This window comes from Pogona vitticeps, chromosome 3 (assembly GCF_051106095.1).
Source record: "Pogona vitticeps strain Pit_001003342236 chromosome 3, PviZW2.1, whole genome shotgun sequence".
Classification (NCBI taxonomy): domain Eukaryota; kingdom Metazoa; phylum Chordata; class Lepidosauria; order Squamata; family Agamidae; genus Pogona; species Pogona vitticeps.
In genome coordinates this window covers 238,472,999-238,497,255 of record NC_135785.1, presented here as the reverse complement: position 1 = coordinate 238,497,255, position 24,257 = coordinate 238,472,999, and the positions used below count along the sequence as shown (strand labels likewise).

Sequence of the window (24,257 nt, the reverse complement as noted above, 5' to 3'; positions counted from 1 at the left end):
TTGGAATGTATATTTTGAGCCATTTCTAGATGGGACAATCAATATGAAAAGGAATTTGTTTTGTTTTGTAAAGGTAGGATCCACTTTGAACTCTTGTAACACCTTATTCATGTTGCTTAGAAAACTTTCAGGAGACAAATCAGTTGCACATTTGCAGAGCAAACAAAGTGATGTTATGCTTGCAGGGTGAAAGCATGGACAATTTCAACTGGGGAGTACGCAGGCGTTCTCTTGATAGCCTGGACAAATGTGATATGCAACTTCTGGAAGAAAGCCAGCTTTCAGGAAGTACACCCAGCCTAAACAAAATAAACCATGAAGACTCTGATGAGTCATCAGAGGAGGAGGATCTAACAACGAGCCAAATCCTGGAGCAATCAGAGCTTGTAAGTAGTTAAATCATAAGCTGCTAGCAGGTATGATATGTAGCCCAAATTCAAACCGGTTTCAGATGAAACTAGAAGTGGTATGCCATGTGCAGGTAAGTGTATTCCTTACTGTTTTATTTTTTTTAATTATTTGCAAACATAAAAGGTGTAGCTGCAAGTCCTGGGTAGAAGAAGCACCAGATCTTATCAGATCTGATGAACAGTGTGCTATTCTATCAGTAGTTATATGCCACATTTAATTAAATAATGATTTGAGCTCCTTTCACATTTGATAATGTACTGTTTAGAAAATGAAGATTCTATTTTTCACTCACTTGTCACAAGAGAAAGGGTAGGGAACGTCTGGAATATTGAAAGTCATTTATGAAATTAATCAGATGCAAGTTTAAACTGTTTGGTGATTACTAATGGAAAGATGTTTGTTTTCAACAAGATTGTTTAGAGGCTGTTCAAAGGAGAAATGATGTCATAAATTGAAAATGAAAAGTTCTTCTACTCATCCGCTATTGAAAATGAATAGGAATGCATGAGTATTGTTTATGCAGTTCCTGTTTGTGCGACTTGTGGAGGAAGACTGGGTTCCAGCAGACTGTGCCTTCAAATTGAATCTTGTTCCTCTTTTAACAGATCATGACACTGTCCCCTTCTGAGGAAACAAACCACGTAGACTCCCTTTCCACACCATGTGAGGCAGCTTCAGCAGTTCCACCACCTTTCAGTTCAAGAACTTCAAGTTTTAATACTTCTTTGACTGAAATGAATCATCTTCAGGTATCTGAAGGTTCAAAGGTGAATTATCTGCATTTAACCACATTAATTAAATAAAGGGTACATCACTTGGGATACATTTTTTCCTTCTTCTGTTCAAAAGCAAGATTTTAGTGTTTCAGAACAGAAACTTACACTTCACTGCAGCAGCTCCAGCAGTAAGTCAAATGAATTAAGTTTCTCAAGCAACAGTACTTGGGAAATACCAGCATCGTGGTTCCACCAACTGTAAGAAGGCAGTTCAAAAAATGTTGTGTGGGTGTAAGCATGAATTTAATTCTCCTCCTAAATGTGGGAGCTCTATTGTGCAGCTGGCTGTACTGGGCTTGGTTCTTGCTTTTCCATCTACTTTCAGACAGCTCACTACTGTACTGCACTGAGTTTGGTAAATTAAAAAGTGGAAATGCTATGCATTCTGTATAGCTGATTGAAACAAAGTTTGCCGTGGACCAAGTTTGCCTTAGTTACCAAAAGGTTGGTAAAAACGTAATAACAATACTGTGTACTCTTTGTTCTAATTTTCCTTCCTTCCTTCCTTCCTTCCTTCCTTCCTTCCTTCCTTCCTTCCTTCCTTCCTTCCTTCCTTCTTACCTACCTACCTACCTACCTACCTACCTACCTACCTACCTACCTACCTACCTACCTACCTACCTACCTACCTACCTACCTACCTACCTACCTACCTAAGGCTTTCATTTGAAAAATATTGACAGAGCTTTATAAGGCAGAAAGAACCTTCCCCCCTCCCCCTGGGATATTACACCATCAAATATGTTTTTCACATGGGACATACTGATAGCTGTGCCAGGACAGTGTCAAAAATAATAATGCTTCTTAATTCATGGCTCATGATGCTGGCACAGAGAGTTGGAGCAAAATACCACCCAAAAAGTGGGTGGTGCTTGTGGGGGGGAGTGAATGTTACATGCTATAACATGACTGAAAGAATTGTAGAGTCTTAGGTATAGCTAGGTTTGTTTTTTAATTGAAGAGAATGCTAACAATGAAAATGCAAAGGACTTGTCCTAGTGATGATGATACTGATAACAATCAGCACCTTCTTGTTAATAGACATGTTAAGCTTTCTGCCAGTCCAAACATTTCCATCTCTAATGCTCATCTAGAATTTTAGGTACTGCCCATAGTTTTCCAGAATCACCCATCTAAGGATTATACAGTGGTGCCTCGCATAGCGATGTTAATTCGTTCAAAAAAAAACACATCGCTATGTGAAACCATCGCTATGCGAAACACCATTTCCCATAGGAATGCATTGGAAACCGGTTAATCCGTTCCAATTGGAACGGATTGCCGTTCTTAAGCGAAAAAACCCATAGGAAACATCGCTAAGCGAAACAATGTTTCCTCCATTGGAATGTATCTGACTCAATACATTTCAATGGCTTTGCGAAGTCAATTTTTGCAAAATTAAGTGTGTCATAAAAGGGTCAAAAATGGTTTTAAATGCTTGGATTAGCTTCTGCACCCTCTAAAACGGATGCAAAAGTTAATTTGGCTTTGATCTGACTTTTCGTTAATTTATGGTGAATTTCCCCCCCAACTTTTGACAGCTGTGAAAATCTGACAGCTCCATTATTTCCTATGGGGGAAGAAAAAATTCACAAAAAAATTAGCGAAGACTCAGCAACTGTTCTAAATGCTTGGGTTCGTTAGAGGACCCCCTAAGTCATGTGCAAACCTGAATTGGCTTTGATCTGAACTTTCGTTAATTTTTTGTGAATTTTTTCTTCCCCCATAGGAAAGCATGGAGCTGTCAGATTTTGACAGGTCCATTGGTTCCTATGGGCCGGAAAAAAAAATTAACCATAAATTAATGAAAAGTCAGATCAAAGCCAAATCAGGTTTGCACATGACTTAGGGGGTCCTCTAACAAATCCAAGCATTTAGAACCGTTTTTGATCCTTCTAAGACACTTTTTTAATTGAAAAAAGAAACATCGTTAAGTGAAGCAGGGGACCTAAAATCGCATTCGTTATGCGAAGCATGGTCCCAAACTTCGCTAAGCGAAAATCGCCCATAGGAAACATCGTTATACGGTGCATATTATTTTCTAAAAAAACACATTATTATGCGAATTCATCGCTAAATGAGGCAATCGTTAAGCGAGGCTCCACTGTACTGTTACAATAGATTGTGTGTCAGACAAGCAATCTGATCTGAGGAAATAGTGAAGAGGAAGCAGATTGTATTCTCGAAGGCTTTCACGGCCAGGATCCAATGGTTGTTGTAGGTTTTTTTGGCTGTTTGGTCGTGTTCTTCAGGTTTTTCTTCCTAACATTCCACCAGTCTCTGTTTCTGGCATCTTCAGAGGACAGGGGGTCAGAACTCTGTGCTCTGGTGCAGTTTGTGGGATAGTTGAGTATTTGTAGCTGTGGGATCAGATTACAGTATTCAGTGAATTCTTAGGGTGCCATCAAGGCACCATATGTAAATAAAGCCTATCATCTTTGAAAACTCAGAGGCAAAAGGGTCCTCTGTGTGCAAAGTAACCCTGAACAGAAATTAAGATGTAGCCAAAATCCTGTTCCTTAGTTATGCTTTTGGAAGGCAAAACTCACAACTGCTTCTCTCTGCTAATTAATGACTCACTGCTTGGTTTTTTTCTGGCAGACAACATTCTGGTAGTGGAGTACATGCCCAAAACTCTGAGCAGCAGTTATGCCGTTTGCCTTCTTCAGGCATAATTGTACAACAGAGTTTTGGCCATTAGTCTTACAATCGTATGACCTAAAAAGAGCCTTTTCGTGATACAGGACCTTCACTTTCTCAGAAGGACCAGATTTGTAACCTAGATCACCTTCTGGCCCCTCTTCAGTAATGTCTAGGATTGCATTATTCTCAATTTATGCTAATAAATCAATCTTTCTTGCAGTTATTATCCATGCTTTAGTAAGTTTACTCTCAGACTGCTCTTAACACTGCATCCAAAACAGAATATTGTGAGACACATTTTGAATGGAGCAAATAGAAACAACATTTTTGACTGCCTTGCACTAGCTGTCAGTCTAAGGCCAAGTACAAGCTGACTCCCCTGCTCTTAAACCCTATTTTAAGGCCAACACTTTCCTCTTTTCCTGTTGAGATTAGCTGAACAGGTTCAGGTTTCATCATCTGTACAGGATAGGTTGGTAGGGACCAGATGCAAAAGTTTCTTAGCCATGCTACTGACTCTGCAACTCATTGCCTGGAGAGACTGACGTTGTTATAACTCACATAAGTAATTATGGAGAACTGCATTTTAATTTGTGTGGAAATGACAGACTATTCAGATTGATTTATTCTTGGCTGACTGCACTGCATATATAATAACTGAGCCATGTTGTCATTTAAAAAGCAGTTGGTGAATAAATACAAAATATAAATATACTTATAACAATTAGCAATATTTTTATGGCTGCCCTATTCTTTTATCAATATTAGTAATATATTTGTTGCCATCAATGGACCTGTTCCTTTATCCAAAGTATTGAATACATCTGTTTCATTGTTCAAGGCACTTTGTAGCTAAAGGGGTAATCATTCAATCTCTCTAGACTGAAGGTGCTCAAGAGGAGGAGGATACCTCTGTACAAGAGGATGATCTCTCTGGCTCTACTAGTGAACTCCCGGCAGCTTTTGAATACAGTGATAGTTTTAGCCTTGATATGGCAGAGACTGAAGAAAAAGGAGAGAGGCTGCTGGATCAATATGCACTTGCCAGGTGTGTACCTGAGAACTTCAGTGGGTGATCATTCTATTTGCTGCCTTCTTTTATAAACTATAAGTGGTTTACAAAAACGTGTACAACATAGGAGACATAGAAAAAGCTGTTTATAACTGGTAAACTTAATTTTAAAAAAATATAGAGCAGATTAATAAAATTTAGCACAATAGCAGAGAGAGAGGATATTAAATCAATGGGTATGTCAGTTGGATTGAATTGAAAACTTCCAACAGAGTGTCGTTGCAAAGCAATCGTGCATTTTAAATGGTGTGTGGCAGGGGAGTTCTTTTAACCTCCTCCTCTGTGCATGCTTAACAGAGCTTGGAAGCAACATTGTACAAATGGCATTCACCTATGACAAATTACTTTTAGACTTAATGACAACATAACATTTTTTTTAAAAAATTAACAGAATAACTGGTATTCTTGTTGGTTTTTAAAATAAGAAAAGTTTATTCTTCATTTCTAAAATTCTGTTTTGGGGGAGAATTTGGGGCTATTTTTATATTTGTAGGTATAGGTTACCATTTTAAAAAAGAAACAGTAATTTGTTATTCTTTTAATAATGAACTATGGTAAATGCTAAGAGTTACAGCAGTAGGAGACAAATTTCCTTAAGAAATTAACTCTGGTATGTAAGCACAAATCAGCACATAGCCCGACATTGTTCTTCTCCTAAAATGTTGTGATTCACTTTCTTCTAGTTTTGGTGACGGTGACAGGAATGTGTCACCTCCCCCTTCTCCCTTCTTTTCTGCCATCCTGGCTGCATTTCAACCAGCTGCATGTGACGATGCAGAAGAAGCTTGGCGTAGCCATATCAACCAACTCATGTGTGACTCAGATGGCTCATGTGCAGTCTATACTTTTCATGTTTTCTCTTCACTCTTTAAGGTAAGGAAACAGACCTGGAAATCCCATCTAACTGACATTTTATTGAAATCCACAAGATCTTGCTTCTGCTCTGCAGGTGTTATTAAATGGAAACCTTGTTTATTTTCCTTAATCCATCAGTTTGGTGAGGGGAAGATCTTTGCTTAAAACTTAACAGTGGTGCTACACAGGGCATACCTTTATCAGCCATGCCTTAACGTAAGAACACAAGAATAGTCCTGCTGGATCAGGCCAAGGGCCCATCTAGTCCAGCTTCCTGTATCTATCTCACAGTGGCCCCACCAGATGCCTTTGGGAGCACACGAAACAACTAGATACCTGTCTCCTAATACCCCTACCCTGCATCTGGCATTTGAAGGTGCCTTCCTTCTAAGCCTGGAGGTTGTACATCCCCATCATGGCTTGTAGCCTGCAATGGGCTTTTCCTCCAGAAATTTGTCTAACCCCTCTTTTAAAGGTAAAGGTATCTAGGCCAGATGCCATCACCACATCCTGTGGCAAGGAGTTCCACGGACTAACAACATGTTGGGTAAAGAAAAAAATTTTTTTATCTCTTCTCACTCTTCCAACATTCAATTTGAGTGAATGTCTCCTGGTTCTAGTATTGTGTGAGAGGGAAAAGAGTTTCCTTCTACCCACTTTATCCATCCCCTGCATAATTTTATATGTCTCAGTCATGTCCTCCCTCAGGTGCCTTTTCTCTAAAGAGCACTAATGCTGTAGCCTTTCCTCATAAGGGAGGGCCCCAACCCAGTCATCATTTTAGTCACTCTCTTCTGCACCTTTTCCAGTTCCGCTATGTCTTTTTTGAGGTGCGGCAACCAGAACTGTATGCAATACTCCAGGTGTGGCCTATTATTATTATTATTATTATTATTATTATTATTATTATTATTATTATTATTATTATTATTATTATTATTATTATTGTTGTTGTTGTTGTTGTTGTTGTTGTTGTTGTTGTTGTTGTTGTTGTTGTTGTTGTTGTTGTTGTTGTTGTTATTAATGACCTTACCATCATTTTGTACAATGGGATTATAATGTTGGCTGGGTTATTTCAATCCCTTTTTTTAATGATACCTAAAGTGGACCCTCGACTTACAGACGGCTCCACTTACAGACTTTTCAAGTTACAGACTTCTCTGGCTGCACAATTTAGGTTCAACTTGCAGCCGGAGAATCGACCTACAACTGGGGGAAAAAAACCCAAAATGGAACAAAAACGGCTGGTTACGGATTAATCGGTTTTCACTGCATTGTAGGTCAATGGAGCCTCAACCTACAGACTTTTCAACCTGCAGCCACCATTCCAATACGGATGAATTCCGTAAGTCGAGGGTCCACTGTAGCATGGAATTGGACTTCTTCATTGCCGCTGAACATTGGGTTGACACTTTCATTGAGCTATCCACCAGCTCACGAAGATCTTTTTCCTGATCTGTCATGGACAGCTCAGAACCCATCAGCTGATAACTAAAGTTTTTAATTTTTGCCCCAATGTCCCTTACTTTACATTTTCCTATATTGAAACACATTTACCATTTTGCCACCCATGCTCCCAGTTTGGAGAGATCCTTCTTGAGCTCTTCACTATCCCTTCTGGTCTTCACCACTCTGAGGATCTGAGGCCAGAGGAGGATTAATCCTTTACCCTGGGCTGCAGGGCTTTTGTTATGGACTACAGCGATCATATCCTTCCCCATAGTCTCACTCATTCATCCTTCACTATTTAAATATCTTGTTGTGCCCTGTATTCTTCACACACAGGATGGCAATAGCTCTGTGAAGGGGTCTATATCTAGATGCTAGACATTACTGGTACAGTCCATGTACTACAAATATTGTACAGGCAGATGAAGCTTTATTATTATTTATTTGTAGTATTTGTATTTGATACAATAAAATAAGTGATGTACACTATGGAAACATTAGTGTGCTTCCTGCTGACAGACTTTTTTTAGTGCTTTAGTCTAAGCAAAGAGAGGCAATTTTAAAAAATAAACTAAGTGATAGAACAAACAGTACTTCCTTTTAGCAGTTCTGTTGCATGACACCCTCTGGGTAGTCCTGGCACACCCTGATAACAGTGCGTTGATATCTCTGTAATGGGTTTCAACAAAGAAATTTTGCCAACTCTTTCCAGTCCTAAATGTTTCTGTTCTGAGCCTAGAGCTTGATAAAATGACTGTCTGGGACTACACCCCCCAGAATCCCCCAGTCAGCATAGCCAGTGTCCATGTTCACTGAGGAATCTGGGAATGGTAGTAAAAAATAAATCTTTTTTTCCGAAGCTGTAATTGAAAGTAATAGTTTAATTTGCAGCAGAAACCTGTTTGAAGAGATTTCTGTTCTGGTGTTAGTCATGTGCTGTCAAGCCAGAACCAAATTAGGGCAACCCTAAGACGGCTTTCAAGTTTGTAATTTAAGGAGTGGTTTTATCAGTTCTACTTCCCCAGTCAGTTTTCATGGTAGAGTCTAGTCTTTTACTCCGTGCATTACTACAGCACTCTGGCTACCCTTCTGGTGTACTACCAGCTAGAAAAGCAGGAAAGGTCTTGGTGTGCAAGTTCAGTGTGTTGGAACTCCTTCAAGCAGTAAAGATACTCTTGCCAATCCTCTCTGGCCAGGAAGGGAAATTAAACACACAGAAGTGTCTCATGATTTCCTCTCCTATAAACCTGGCATCAAAACACTCATTACATTGTTTGATAGGTCATTTGACTTTTGGTAGTAACAAAATAGTGCCCAGAATGGGCAGAGAATTCTCATGTAGGTTGCTGCTGGTATCAAAACAGAATGAGCTAATGTTGCATGTAAGTTCTGTTTAACAGGAAAGAGCAGGAAGAATACAAAACAACAAGGAAAGCAATATTTTAGCAAGCAGGATAAAGAGCTGCATATCTTACAAAATAGCTTGTAATCAACTCATAATGGATTTTAGTATTCTTAAACAAACATATTCTTCCAGGCCCATAGGATATACTTACTTTCATTCTGCAGAGTACAAGAAGAAAGGATGCAACTGTCGCTAAATTAAAACATGTGTTAATAGCAACAAAAATGCATTGGGTCTGATTTTGCTTTGCAGAATATTCAGAAAAGATTCTGCTTTCTAACTTGTGATGCTGCCAGCTACCTTGGTGATAATTTGCGAGGAATAGGATCGAAATTTGTGAGTTCATCACAGATGTTGACATCATGTTCAGAATGTCCTACTCTTTTTGTGGATGCTGAAACTGTGAGTACATTGCATCGCCAATTATGTTAAAAAGCTTTATACAGCAAAACATAAGAGTAGTGAATGCTTACCTTACATTTTCTTCAGAGACCTACTAGCTTTTATAGAAATACCTATTGATGTTTAATGAGACCACTTATATTGCATATTAAAATTCTACCTCTTCTTAATCTCCTTTAATGGCTAAGATTATTATTAATAAGTAAGTTCCAGAAGTACACACATTTCTATTTTTTCTGCACAAGCACAGAAGAAACACTGAACTGAGTTTATGGGTGCAAAACTCAGCTTTCTGCAATGGAAATTTGTCTCTCCTACTTGTCCTAATAGACATGAATTTGTAAACTAATAATAATGGTGGTTTATAGTGGGAGAAGTAGTCCAGGAACTCAATTCCAGTTCCTGTCTCAACTTTGATAGGCTGTCAGACTCCTCCTCATCTGCTTTTCTCTATTTCTCTTGTGCAAAAAACACCAACTGTGTTTTTTCTCCAACTTTTTTCTCCAACTTCATTGTTTACCTACTTCTTCATCTGCCTTATGATGGTGCTGTCTTAACAGGAAGAGGATAAGATTACTTGGTGGTTCACATAAACCAATACTCATGGGGATCAGAGATAAAAAGAAAGTCCTTTCCACAAAAAGAAGTGAAATTATCCAGATGTCTGCCTCTTTTTGTTTCTCTTAAACCTACAAGTCCAGACACTGGCACTTTATATCAGTGGTCCAATATAAATATTGGACAAATAACCAGAACAAATAACCAGAATTACCAAATGAACAGCAATTCCAAGATAATTGCATTATTCTGTTATTTGAAGGTTTGGGTGTCTGCGTTCCTAGAGACATTAAAGCTCCTTCTGCTAGAAGCATGACTACCTTAGCAGCACTTAGAACCAGGGCGTCTCCTTTAGGCATACCCAGGGCTGCCACATGAGTAGACATGGTCTAGAGGGGCGGGGTATAAATTTAATAAATAAATGATCCCTTCTTATTTCATGAAACACTGTAAGCTAGATCAGATGCAGAGTGTTTTAACAGGCAGTACAGCGTAAATTCAGGCTGAGTTGTAATCCCATTGCAAGGCCCACCTTGGGATGAGCTGAAGCATTGGTAAGGGTGTCCTCCTCCACTGTTGGAGACACATACATTGAGACTTGCAGATGTTCATTCTGCACAATAGATAGAGGGCATCCTTCCCCACCTAGTAGAACAAGAAACTGCTGTGTTGCCAAGTGGATACTGTACCTTAAATATCTAGATATAGAACACATAGGTTTGTTCCTACTGTTTCTGCTGGAATAGTTGCCATGTTTGGCAATTTAAAGTGTTGGTGTAATTTTTTTTAATCACAGTACTGTTTTTCATCTTATATTTGTTTTGGGTACACACATAATGGAGTTCCAGAGTTGTCCTCTCCCACTAGGTCGCATCTAAGGCCCATGTTGTTGTTGTTTAGCCATTAAGTCATGTCTGCCTCTTCATGACCACATGGACCAGAGCACACCAGGCCCTCCTATCTTCCACTGCCTCCCGGAGTTGGGTCAAATTCATGTTGGTAGCTTCAATGACACTGTCCAGCCATCTCGTCCTCTATCGTCCCCTTTTCCTCTTGCCTTCACACTTTCCCAACATCAGGCCCATACACTTGGTTTATATATCCCTGCCTGTTAGAACGAATGGGAAGGACAAGGGGAAGGTGCCATCCTTCCATTGTAGAGAATGAATGTATTACAATAAGCACCAATATATCATTTTTTCTTCTATTTTTTAAAAGCACATTTTTAGTATTCATAATTTTGATGACCGGGTTCAAATTACATTGAAAGTGATTGGTAATGTCTTTCTATTCTTCATGAGAAGTGCCCAAGAAACAAAAAATTTTTTTGCAAAGGATCAAATATATGTAAATAAATACAACTGAAAATGTATATACAGTACTGTACAAAATTAATGTCTGTTGTCTCACGTTTATTTGTGATAATATCCATGTTTGTGATCATTCCATGCCAATACATTCAGCACAGTGGCAGGGACATGTTGAAGATACATTGACCATTATTTTTCACATCTAAATGTTAAAATCTACAGGTTGGAAACTTGAGTAAGGTGATGGGAGTCCAACACAGAAACTCAAAGTGATAATGTGAAAGTCTTCTTCACATAAGACAATCCTAGGACTTTGCTTTTCCTCTCCTTCATTTTCTATGATCCTCACCTGTTTTTCTGAAAGTCTCAACTGTACTGCTTCGGGTGTTATCTATGGCAGTGGTTCCCAACCTCTGGCAACCAAAGTGCTCTTGGACTGCAGTTCCCAGAAGCCTTCACCACTAGTTGTCCTGGCCAGGGTTCCTGAGAGCTGTAGTCCAAGAATACCTGGGATACCCAAACTTGGGAACCACTGATCAATGAAGAAGATAACTTGTTAAAATAAAGGCAATGGTGAACATCTCTACTAAGAACCCATTTAGGATAAGTTGCTGTCTTTGTATTGAATTCAGCTGGACTTACTTACATGTTAAGTATATGTAAGATTGCAACCCTAACAAATTATCAACAATTCTTACATTTATTTAGGAAGTTGAAGGGTGCAGCAGTGATTGTTAAGCAACAAGTGAAGACAAAAAATGTAAATCTAGTATTGCGTGACATTATCTCTGCCACAACATGGAGACCCCATGCTGTGCACTCTCTACATGTTTGGGGCTTTTAACTTCAGCCATATTATTTGTTTAATAGAACTTTTTTGCCTAGTTTAGGCTGAATCAAATGCTAAACTGTTTTTACAAATTTGTATAAAAGTATGAATTGTGGCACTATTACACAATTTTACAACTAATGCACTTAAATTACCTTTGAGTAATTTTTCTGGAGAAAACTGGAAGCTGAAGTCTTCAAGTTTTCTTTTTAGATAAGGCCAACCAAATAACATTTTCACTTAACAGTCTTCCTACTTTTTTTTGGTATTATTTTTAACCAAAATAAAATCCTGCAGGCATAATTCAGGGACTAAATCCTAATGAACGTAGGACATAAGCATTAACCTTTAATTTTAGTTTCTTTAATCTAACTTTTAATGGTGCTATAAACTTGTGTTAGGGCTGTTTGTGGGCTCATTTGATTGAATGTGTGTCTGTACAGAAATGTCTCCTACGCATAGACAATTAGTATGTCAGGAAGGAGGCTAAGCTAAAACCTTTTTCTTTGTCATAATTTTTATGTGGAAGTATGGATAAAGATTCTTCCACTTCTGAGTACTATATTACAGCCTAGGCACAGCCAGCTTCTAAGACATTAAATAAGACATTAAAACTTGTGAGAATGTTCCCATTGATTTTGATATTTGGTGAGACATGATATGGTGAGAGCACACTTGGAAGAAAGTGTTTTTGTTTGTGTGTAGTTTTTTGTTTTTGTTTGGTTTTTTTTTTAACTTTAATGGCTTTATTGTAACATTTTCAGCTTCTCTCTTGTGGACTTCTTGAGAAACTGAAATTTAGTGTCCTAGAACTGCAAGAATATTTGGACACATATAACAACAGGAAGGAAGCAACACTTTCTGTAAGCACATTCTCTTTATCTTTTTTTAATTATTATTATTTTTATTTTATTCATAATTGCACCAAGGTGCATTTAAAGTCTGAAACATATAAGGGGATGGTCTAATGAGGTTTTCTTTGTAATCAGATACTGTCTTATTTATAGTGCTACATCACTATATCTTATTTTTCAGAACTCATGGGAGAACAACTAGAAATAAACTTAAAACTGCAATCCTGAAAACTTTTCCAAATGTATTTTTTAATAACTATGCTTAGATTTCCTCTATTAATATGCTTAAATTTGAATATAATTAATTGCTGTTTAATCTTGCCCTCATTCAAGAATTCAGTACTTTGCACACTGATACATCTGTTCTGATATGGTGCCAAAAATTTCTGGAAATGATTATTTTGCAAATTTGTGTTAATAAACCCTGTTCTCTGCATTGCCTCAAAATATGACAAAAACACAGCTTACTTACTTTGGAATCTGAGCTGAGGCTTCAAAGCATTTTGCATATCACAATGATGATATTTCTTTCTCCCCGCCCCTTTTTTTTTTCTCTTTTCATCTTCCTTCAAAATAGTGGTTGGCAAACTGCAAAGCAACATTTGCTGGAGGTTCAAGAGATGGGGTCATTACTAGTCAGCCAGGAGACTCTGAGGAAAAGGTAACATCCAATGAGGCCTGCTCTGTTGTTTTTATGATTCCCTACAATAATGCACTATTTCTTAACTTCAAGGGAAGCCTTTGTGTGTCATGTTTATTTCAGACCCTAGGTACAGTTGAATACCATAACAACCATAACATTTAATATCAAACAGGAGCAAATATATCCCCTAATATTCCTTAGCATATCCACTTCAGCATGCTCAGGGAAGGTTTACACTGTATAGATCTTTGAGGGGCAGAGGGGCTCCTTCACCCACCAACTCTAAACTACCTGCATATGCCTAATGTTCTGAGGTTATGGGGCGAAGGAATGCCACTGCCTGTTTATTTTCTCAAGGAAAAGCATGTGAAGATGATAGATAACCTATCTACAATCTTTTTCATCTTCCGAATGACTTAAGAATTCACTGGCCTTAAGACCTGGCAGTTCTGTACTAGAAAGCTACCTATGTGATTTCTTCAGTTTTCTCTTCATCTAGACCACTGGCTCTTAACCTTTGTTACTCAGATGTTTTTGGACTGCAACTCCCAGAAGCCTTCACCATCAGCTCTGCTGGCTGGGGTTTCTGGGAGTTGCAGTTCAAAAACACCTGAGTAAAAAAGGTTAAGAACCACTGAGACCACTGTTAGGCTACCTATAAACACAAAGACTGTTTAGACACTGGAATGGAACAGGCAGGTTTAAGGCATCCACTCAGTGGCAGCACCCAGAAGAGGTGGGGCAAGGAAGCCAGGGTGCTGCCTCTGAGCGTGCACCCGCTGGAGGGGGCAGGGAGTCAAACTACCAGTCAGCTGTGTGGCTGGTAAATGGACCACACCGAACCAGTGGTTCATGGCCATCTCTGCTCAGAGTAAAACTGGTACAACTAAGAACAGTTTGCAACATTTGAAGTTTTCTGTTCAATATAAAGCAATCTGTCCCTGCAAACCAGACCATGGGGAATCTTGGGATATTTTGACCTACACCTCCACTCAGCATGACCAGCAATAAGGAGTTGTGAGGATTTTGTGCAAAGCATTTTTGAGAGCCAAAGGTTCCCCTCCCCTGCTGTAGGGCTTCTTAAGTGATTTGCCATCCATGCGTGATCAAATCTTTTCTCACTCACCAAATCTTGTTTGAGAAATAGCATCCCAAAACTGGAATGTTATTCTCTCCTCCTCCTGTCAATTAAAATGTCCTAGATGTGCATCCAGCTGTCATGCCTTTAAAAATGCGGAAATTTGTAAGAATATAAATAAAAGTAGCATCATATGACTTCTTCAACAAGAGAGAAATATCTCTTTTATGGAGAGGTACCCCATATGCTGCTAACTTCTTTCTGTGGTTGAGTTAAAAAATTGAGTAATGCAATGTTGGCATTAAGTTCTGACAATTTTTCCCTGTACTGTTTCAAGGTTGGAGTTTGAGAGTTTTGTGTTTTTTGTTTCTTTGTTTCTCTGTAGTTTCCTTTTCTAGTTTCACTTGTTTTTATTTTTCTTTGTTGTTTATTATTGCTCCTTTTAACATCTTAGTTTAACTTTTTTCTTGGGTTTTACACCTCAAAATACTGCTTTTTATCTTGCTTTCTTTCATCATCTCCTTTTGCACTGATTTTCCTCCATTTAGTTTTCACCATAAGCATAAGATAGTGACAAGGGAAAATTAGTGCCAAGTGTTCTGAAGTCTTTGCTTGAAATCTTAAGTCCCATTTGCATTTTGCATCCCATCCATTCACCCTAAATCCAGATACTAAACTCATGTTTAGCAATATTGCTGGCTAGGACTTTTTTCTTGTTTTTATAAGACTTGTGGCCCTCCAGAGGAAGTTAGGCTCCAGTTCCCCTCTGCCACAGCTATCAGTCAGAGATGATATTGTAACCAAACAATATCTGGACAGCCACAGGTTTCCCAACCCTGGTATATGCAAAAGGTACAGACGAGATTATTGGGGTTCTACAAAGGAGGAAAAGGGTACATTAAAACTGATGTTTCTCTTTATTCCAGTACTTTTAATACAAAAAGTGGTAGGGCAGCTGATACTAAAGCGCTGTTGATTTAGCTAATCAAGTCTTGTGGCACTTTGGAGAACAGGAGATTGATTATGAGAAAAGCTTTGATCCTGTTGGAATAGTTATGACTGTGGAAGAGTGATAATGCCACTAGGAGGAGCTAAATTAAAGACAGTCTCGCTTCTTTCCTGTGGCTTTCTGACTTGGGAAGATCCTTTTCATTGAATAGAAGACATTAGAGCTGCAGGATAGGAACAGGAAGTTTTTCATTACCAAAAATCTCCCCGTGCCAGTGAGGTAATCCATCAGTGGTAATTTTCAGTAATAAAAGATATACTACTCCCATCTTGCAGCTTCCACTCAATGAACGGGATTAATCTTGGATCAGAAAAGCCATGGGAGAGAACAGGGAAGTTGTTAGTTACCAAAATTTCCCCTTCTCATGACATGATCTCTTCTGCAATTGTAGCTATGCCACCAGGTTGTCAGCATATGTTTACTATTCTTCGATTATCTTGATATCTGTAGGTTTTTTTTTTAAGTATAAAGTTCTGATTCCAAAGATGCTTGCATTTCATTGAGCTCTAAACAGCACCATGCCACACAGTTAGTGCAGTAGCTTTGGCCATTGCAATACTAGGCATGAGAGATGCAAATTCAGATACATCCAGACAGGTGACTGGCAATGTTCCCTCTAATTTTCAGCCCCGTTTGTGGGGCTCTGCCTCTCGCGTGTGATGCCGCACCCTCTGTTGTCTGTAGAACTCACAGTTCCCCAACTCATGGTGAGAGTGCCTCAGAGATAGCAGAGATTCTTTCTGTTTAAACTCATCACACTCTATGTGTTGGAAGGCATCAAAACCTGGGGGGTAGAGAGAGTGGAAGCTAAAGCACTCCTCTCTGTATGTGAGTATTCCATACAGTTTATTACCTGTGAGTGGCAAAATATTATTTTCACATACATATTATCTAAGTAAGGAGACCTTCCAATGCCATGTTTATATCTCCTTAGGACATTCAAGCTACATGCCAAAAACACTCAATTATTCTTCATTACTTATCAAAACAAAGTGAATTCAGTGGCTAAATACAGTACAGATTTATATTCAGTCAGATTTTAAATGCTCAGAAAACACTCATTCATACCCTTAGGGAACACAAACAAATGTTGAGGATGTGTGTTTATAATGAAAGAACACACTGACAAACAGCTGTCGGTTCAATTCTGCATTTTATAATAACTTGTCTCATCTCTTTGTATCTTACTTAATATTTACTAGCACACTGCCTGATTGTATCAGCTGCATGACACTTGGCAATATAAAGCTGTATGTACAACTAATGAAGTAATAAATCAAATGACATCACAAGCTTACAATTAAATAAATGTTTCCCTGAAAATAAGACAGGGTCTTATATTAATTTTTGCTCCAAAAAATGCATTAGGGCTTATTTTCAAGGGATGTTTTATTTTTTCCTGTACAACAATCTACATTTATTCAAATACAGTCATTTCATCTTTTTCTGGTTGCTGCACAGTGGTGGAGGGATCCTCCATCCAGACCCACTCCCAACCTGGCGGCAGCGGGTCTTCCCTCCTTTTTATATCTGCTACCTCCATCTCCACCCACTTCTTCCGTTCCATTCCCGCCGTTTTTCCCTGAGTCCCTTCAAAGGTCAACTTTTTTATTCTTCCTTCTATCTCCTCTATTTCAGTCCCTCGCTGCTCTGTTCTTTTGGGGAAGGAGACAGGCTGAGTTTGTACCTCCTTCTCTCCTGTATGGGGGAGGGGCGGCACTCCAGTGAGAGGGATACCCACTCTTATCTCCTGTCTCACATAGGGCTTATATTATAACCATCTTGAAAAATCATACTAGGGCTTATTTTCAGGTTAGGTCCTATTTTCAGGGAAACAGGGTACCTCAAAATAATTAAAGTGCTATCCCATCTGTGTTTCGTTGCTGTCATTCATTTGTAATTGTCAGAAAATCTTTATAATCCAAATTCCTGGGAAGGGGCTTATAAAACTCAAAGTCATGTCCTTACCATTAAAGGTAACTTACTGTATTTTATGTTATGTTATTTTACTCACATTTCAGACATGTGGTTTCCTAAGACTGCTTATATTGATCAGAAAATGAGACATGGGATGTGTGATAAAAATGATAACATACACAAAGAAAGGGAAGTAAGAGGGAAGGGAGTGAATTTTGAAACAGGTGTTTATATGCTGTTGTGACCAAGCTGTTCTTTCATCGCTGGTGCTTTCTTTGCTGGTGCTTGGCTAGAAATGGTGCAGCTGAGTCACTGGCTGTGTTCTCTTCCTTCTCATAGCCTCAGAGCAATATGCAGCTAGAGCAAAATTCATTCTGGCAAGCAAGAGGGAAGCCAGGCTGATGGCCAGTTGTAAGTTTGTGATAACACAGTGGCTGAAATCCACGAGTATGTCATAGCCACCCATTGAACCAGTGGAACTTACATAGGAGTTTATTTACCATATCCCCACTGATTCAGTGGACCAACGCTCTTTATCACTCTCTACTAGATTTCAGTCAATATGTGGGAGGGGATATAAAATGCAGTTCTGTTTGTTTTGCTGGGGTGGGCAACTGTGGCCTTTTAAGTGAATTTGGCCTATGGCTTCCATAAACCCTCACCATGGGCCATGCTGGTTAGGACGGTAGGGAGCTGAAAGCTGGAAAATTCTCCAGGGCCACAGTTGCCCAACCCAGCTATAAGTATCAGAAGCACCATTTTGTTTCTTTGCCCATTGGGACTCCTGAAATATCACCATAACCATTAAAAGTGTGAAAAACTGGATAGCTTTGTGAGGCAGATAGTATCTGATGGTAAGGATATTTGGTGGGCTGGGGAGGTAAAGGGGCAAGTAACTCCACATAGTTCCATAATTAGATTTGCCAGACTCAAAGAAGATTGCTGTGTTGCACAAAGAGGAAAACTTTGACTTGTGTGTTTCTCACTGTTATACTTTGATGAGAAAAAGCTACCTCTGGTAAAAATTTCATTAATGTAGAAATTTGTAATGTACCGAGCCCTCACAAAACTCAAGATATGGCTATACTATTAAAATAATTTGATTGAAACAAGAAACTGTTCATTGTTGAAAGACAGAGAAATCACTTGTCCTTGTTTTCCTTGTGCCTTATGGGAAGGCCACAACGGCAGCCATGTTCGCTCCTCCTGCATAACTTTAACTTCATATAGGAAGCAGAGGAGAAGCAATTGTGTGTGTTGTTGTTTTTTTATATCCCCAGAAAAACCATGTGCATATTTCCACACTGGACTCTCCTGTCCAGTTTGGGGCTTCAGTAGCTTGGCAGACAAGGTTGGAAAATCTGCCGGCAACTGTTCCCACTCTTTCTTGAAAAGTTAAGGCGGGATTTCTGTAGGTTCAAAATCTATTACTGTCCTGTATTCTTTATCGGTACTTCAGAGAAGTATTGCCTTTCGTGAGCAGTGGAAAACAGTTATTTGGTTTATTCCATTGGATCATACAGTACAATGTTCATGCCTGTTTCCTTTGGCAGAGGTAAAGGAGGATAATCAAAAAGACACTGAAGCAGATCACACAGTGAAAGAACTTGTCGAATCTTGACTGTGTTCAGGCCTGGTACCAGTAAATCGTAAAGACAGGGAGATATTAAACCAGATTTTAAATGTGTTCCAGGAACCCTTTTGCCTATGCCTCTGTCGGGGGCACAAAGATTATGGATTTGTTTTACAGTATTTATAACATTGTATATCATTTATTCAGAATAAACATGAAATAAACTGCCTTTAATCTGGCTGTTAATTATAGGACTTTCAGAAGTCATTAATTTATGTTGTTACCTTGTAATTTGTTGGCCAGTTGCTTCTTACATATGGCAACCTTAATAGGATTGAGGGAATCAAGATGTTAAAGGAGCAGTTGACTCATTGCCACTCCCACTGAGCTTCCACGGCCAAGTGGGGATTTGAACCCACGAATCCTATGCCCTTGTCCAATACTGTGTCCACTACACCACAGTGTCTTTTCAGTCAATTCATAGGGTTGCTCTGTGTACAGTATGGATGCTTGTTGTCAATGTATATGTGGAATGGGAGGTAAGGATTGCAGAGAATCCTTGTTGTAGATATAGGAGTGGCAAAGGGATGAAATTTCACATGTATTTGGTAGAATCCTGGAATATATTTTTTGGCTTATTAGTGTTCAAGTATTGTAATAATCTTCTTTAAAAAAATTTAAAAGTGTTTGTTACTTGTCTATATACACCAAAGATAATAACAAAGGCAGATTGCTTAGGGCAGTGATGGGAATACGTGGTTCTCCAGATGCTGTTGGACTGCTGTCCTTATCAGTCTTAACCAGTATAGCCAGTGTTGAGGGATGATGGGAGTTGCTGTACGACAATATTTGGCAGGCCATGAGTTCTTCATCCATGGTTTGGGCTTTAATGCCTAATATCAAAATACCTAAATTGTGACATGCAGTGAACTGTCAAAAATTAATTAGGTAAAAAGTAAAGAATCCATATTTGGAACTGCATTGTTTTGGTGAATTCATATGGAGCAAGCCAAGTGCATATTAAAAACCTGAAATATAAAGATGGCAAGATGAAGCCTTTTATTGGATTGTAACTGTTGGTGAGAATGTACATGCTTTTAGACTAAGACTAGCGTTTTTTCAACAGAGCTTCAAATGTTTTGTTTAATAAGAGAGCAGCTGAGGTCCATTCAATTTCACTAGGCTTTATACAAGTCCTCTCAATGCTTGCTAGATTGTATGCTGCCTCTTCCTCTCCCCTCCTTGTTTCTCTGGTAGTGACAGAACAATAGTCCTGTATGTTAGTACTGTAAACTTTGAACATTTAAACTTTATGTCAAAGTTGTAAATAGGATAGTCCTTGATAGATTAGATGTTATGATCTCCAAGGATTACCCCAGAACAGTAGCAGATTATGGGTCCAACATAGGTCTCTAGTGGCCTTGCAAATGGATGCTTCTGCTGGGTGAGATGTACATGGAATCCTTATCTCTTCAACATCCCACTTATCTGTTCTCTGTCATGTATTTGACTGTTCCTGTCAGAGCTCTGCAGTTCTTTGGCAGGAGACAGTGGGTGTTCTCCTGTTTGACACAGCATGCCACTTCACAAAAACACCTCTGGATCAGGGCCATACATTCAAATGAAGTGTAGCATGTGTTCTTCTAGCACTACCACAGCTGCTTCCTCCCCCCACCCTGCCGGCCCGCTTCAGTTCTGACAATGATTTTGGATGCTGTGGATAATTTGTAATATCATGGCTAACCTTTAAGAAAATGATAATGCAAAAACAGATTCAGAATATTTAACAGTGCGCTTACGCCTGCTATTTTTCAGAATAACTCAGATTGGTCTTTCAGAAATACTGTAGTTATGTTTGAAACCCAGATTATTTCAAAACATATTGACAGGCAATGCCCATATTAGGATCAAACAAATATGCACAAAATTGTGGGTAGGCTTTCAAGATCCCTTCTTCAGTCAAGATGTTAACTAAAAAACACAGGGTGAGGATGAGGGGAAAGGAAATAATTAAAAGGCTGATAGGATGTTGACGCCATGATGTCTGTGTAGTCAAATGGAACAGAAGTGTCATAGGCACATCTAAGTGCCTTCTAGATTATTGTGGTTTTTTGTTTTTTTAAATTGGGGAAATCGCCATTACATGTTTACTTGTCCTACTGGTCTTAACTGTTACCTGAAACCTAGGTAGATCACACCTAGTAGAGCCTAATTTATTTAAAGATACTTCTTCATCCATTTTAAGACTCTAAGCAGACATCATGACATCAGTCAACACCCCTTTTTCTACTTGACATGTGTTTTTTCTAAAATCCTGTTAGATGAACATTTCTGGACATTTCTAAAACTTGTCCACAATTTTGTACTTATTTGCTTGGTCTCAATAAGCATATTGTCTGGTGGTTTGTTTTGGATTTTTTTTCTTTCTAAGCCAGCATCAATTACTTTGTTCTGGAAACACAATTATTCAGATTTTGTTTAAGCTTCTGATACCATGCATGTTGTGCAGTTGATCCATTCTGAATCACTTAGTAAGTAAAGATAAAGCCATGCTAATACTGCTGACAGACTAGTAAAGATGGCTGTGCTTTTCCAATTGCATGCATTACACTGACACTATACTTTCTTTCCTTTCCTTTTTCCTGTGCCATGCTTGCTGTGTAGCAAATGGAATCTCTTGCAGTAAGTTGAAAGTTCTTTCATATTCTTTGTCCAATGAACTATGGACTAACACACCTTAGTTCACTGTTTCAATTCTTAGCATGTTTCCCCCTTTTGTTCTTTTTCTTTTTATTCTTCTTGATTCTGTATATGATCATGGTAATATTGAATTATGCTTCGTATGATTATGACCATGGTAATGTTTCTATTAAATTTTATTTCACAGTTCTCCAAGACACTTGAATGTAGCTCAGTGTTGCTGTGTAAGGCTGATGACATCAATAGCAGCAGCAATTTTTCAGAAATTAAATGTTTCCAACTTCCTTCCTGAAGGGCCGAAGTTCTTGTGCAAACTTTTCCCACGTTGGGAAGCCTTAGGAGCCAAAGGACAGGAGCGCTAAGTCTTTAACTATGGAAATTACTGCCCCCAGGATGGCTTTATAGGTGGTGGCAATTTTCCCAAATTAAAGACCTCCCAGAGCAGCTTCCACAAAAGTCCTGATGCTGATTAAGTCACCAGCTTGTCGTGGTGTAAATTACAGCAACTGGATCCCAGTCACTATTTCTAAGTTTTGACCCTATTGCTTATAATTTGTAATTGTCACATGTTTTGTTTGAACTTGGGTCAGTCATGATCAAGGCACTTGCTTATTTTGTCAAGTTTATCAGAACAAGTAATGTGAAAAATGAAAGATAAAATTGGCCTTTGACCTATTTTCCATTCTGGACTAAACTAAGCCAATTTCATCATGTCACTGGGGCATGAAGAAACTGAGTCAAAGCTAAAACATGAGAACAATAGTTGCAAACGTATCTTGCCACATGTAAAACTGAAGGGATCTCTTTCTTCTCCATTCCTTATTAGTCTAACTGGGTGCTCATGCACCACAGTGAAATAAATGACATGAGAGCACTATATGTGGCTTGCGCATACAGCTCTATGGACAAATGCATATGCACCAATTACAGATTCAGTATGGTTTTAGATTTACCACTAGACACAAGAGAAGGATATATATATTGGATCCCTTGTTGAGAGAAATGTGGCATATAAATAAAACTAATAATAATAATATATTGCTTTCCATTGGACCACACAAAATGGCCTCCTCAAAATTGATTGTGTCCACCTAAAACTTAATAACAAAGAATTGTCATAACACATGTGGTAATATATGCTCATTTACAGAGACTACAGATTATGTTTAAAGTTACCCAGTCCTTGTGCAGATCTAAACCAGATCAGTTTGAAGAAATTGCATTTTGTAAAGAAAGAGAGATGAGTCACTAGTATCAGCATTATAATGTGCACTTATTCTTTATATTCTTTATGCTAAGTAGTCTACCCACATATGTCAAAGAAAAGATAACGCAAGTCCAAGGACTAACATATAACGTTTATTTTAAAAAACATTGTATAATTATATAATTCCTGTGGAACCAACTGTACTGTATATTTAAGACCCCCAAGTCAAGTGTTAAAATAATCATGTTTAACACTAGCTCATTCAGATAACACAGTCAATGGTCGTTTATTCATGGTTTATTGTGATGGGAACTTCCTTGGAGTTCCATTGTCCCTTTCTTCCTGATACAGCCATAATAGAGTGCAGAAGCTTTTCCTCCAGTATTTTAGTAACTCTAAATGATGAACTAATTGAATCAAGCTGACTATCCTATTTGGTTTGTTTTATATAAACCATATATAACGTTAATTATGGTTTGTTGGGCTAAATCAGAAGGGAAAGAGAAAGTTTCTGAACATTTTATTATGGATATGTCTGAGAAGGGAGTAATAATAACTAATAATTAATAATGCTATTCTGTATCATAATTTTGAGTCTTCAGAGTGCTTCACACTTTATAATCCCCGTAAGAGTGGTGTGAGAGCTCAAAATTACTCTTCTCACAGAGCTCTTGGAGGCTGAAGCACAGAGAGGATAGTTTAAGGAAGGATACTTGGTGTAATTCTTCTCATTCTGTCATTGAGGGCTAAAGCTCCAGTGAGCATTCGTGGGAGAAGCAGATTTGTATAAGTGTTCTTGGATTTACAATATAGATTGTTTTCTTGAGCTTCTCTGTTGCACAAGCTCATTAAAACCCCGCAGAGAAATGTAAGTGGCTGATGTAGAGATGGCCTATGCTTCTCAAAACATCTTAACATTTCATACAATGTTGTTGTTATGCGTCATCAAGTTACATCCAACTTATAGCAACCTTAATATGGTGTTTAAGGTATCTGAATTACTCAAGGAGTGCTTTACCTCTCAGTGAGTTTACACGGCCAAGCAGGAATTTGAACACAGATCTCCCGAGTCCTAGTCTATCATGCTGTCTACTGCAGCACAGTGGCTCATTCCTTACTTACAGGGAGTATTTGGTCCTATTTCTATATTTTCAGTGGTTTCAGCACTGATTTTGTGTTTATGTTCCCAAAGCAGAAAAAAGTATCTAAGCTGTTGCCTTTTAATAACAACTTTTTTTCCTACAATTTATTTCTGTAGCAATTGGAACTGTGCCAGAGATTATATAAACTACATTTCCAGTTGCTGTTGCTTTTTCAATCGTACTGTAAACTCATCGGGCAAGTGCATGAAGTTAGTACAATGCCAGAGGTATGTAACAACTGAACTAAACAAAAAAGGCCTTTTGAGGAACTAATCGCAATGTTTTCTGGTGTGGTGTTAGTTTTCTTTTACCTAATGTTTCATAAATACTACTCCCATATTTATTTATTTATTTATTTATTTATTTATTTATTTATTTATTCATTCATTCATTCATTCATTCATTCATTCATTCATTCAATTTA

The 24,257-nt window shown here is 38.4% G+C and overlaps 1 protein-coding gene across 12 annotated transcripts in view; it reads left to right on the top strand.

The window, feature by feature from the left end:
* Positions 1 to 24,257, top strand: part of FRY (FRY microtubule binding protein) — a 249,737-nt gene that overhangs the window by 220,382 nt on the left and 5,098 nt on the right. For 7 of the 12 annotated variants that reach the window (XM_072993766.2, XM_078389991.1, XM_078389990.1 and 4 more), the window contains 9 exons: positions 186 to 386; positions 1,017 to 1,178; positions 4,712 to 4,878; positions 5,586 to 5,775; positions 8,864 to 9,013; positions 12,475 to 12,573; positions 13,142 to 13,225; positions 21,449 to 21,466; positions 23,950 to 24,060. In XM_072993766.2, coding sequence (XP_072849867.2) covers positions 186 to 386; positions 1,017 to 1,178; positions 4,712 to 4,878; positions 5,586 to 5,775; positions 8,864 to 9,013; positions 12,475 to 12,573; positions 13,142 to 13,225; positions 21,449 to 21,466; positions 23,950 to 24,060 — 1,182 coding nt within the window. Of the gene's footprint in view, positions 1 to 185; positions 482 to 1,016; positions 1,179 to 4,711; positions 4,879 to 5,585; positions 5,776 to 8,863; positions 9,014 to 12,474; positions 12,574 to 13,141; positions 13,226 to 21,448; positions 21,467 to 23,949; positions 24,061 to 24,257 lie in introns of those variants that run through there. The other 5 variants (XM_020788620.3, XM_020788624.3, XM_072993763.2 and 2 more) reach the window with 4 other exon arrangements.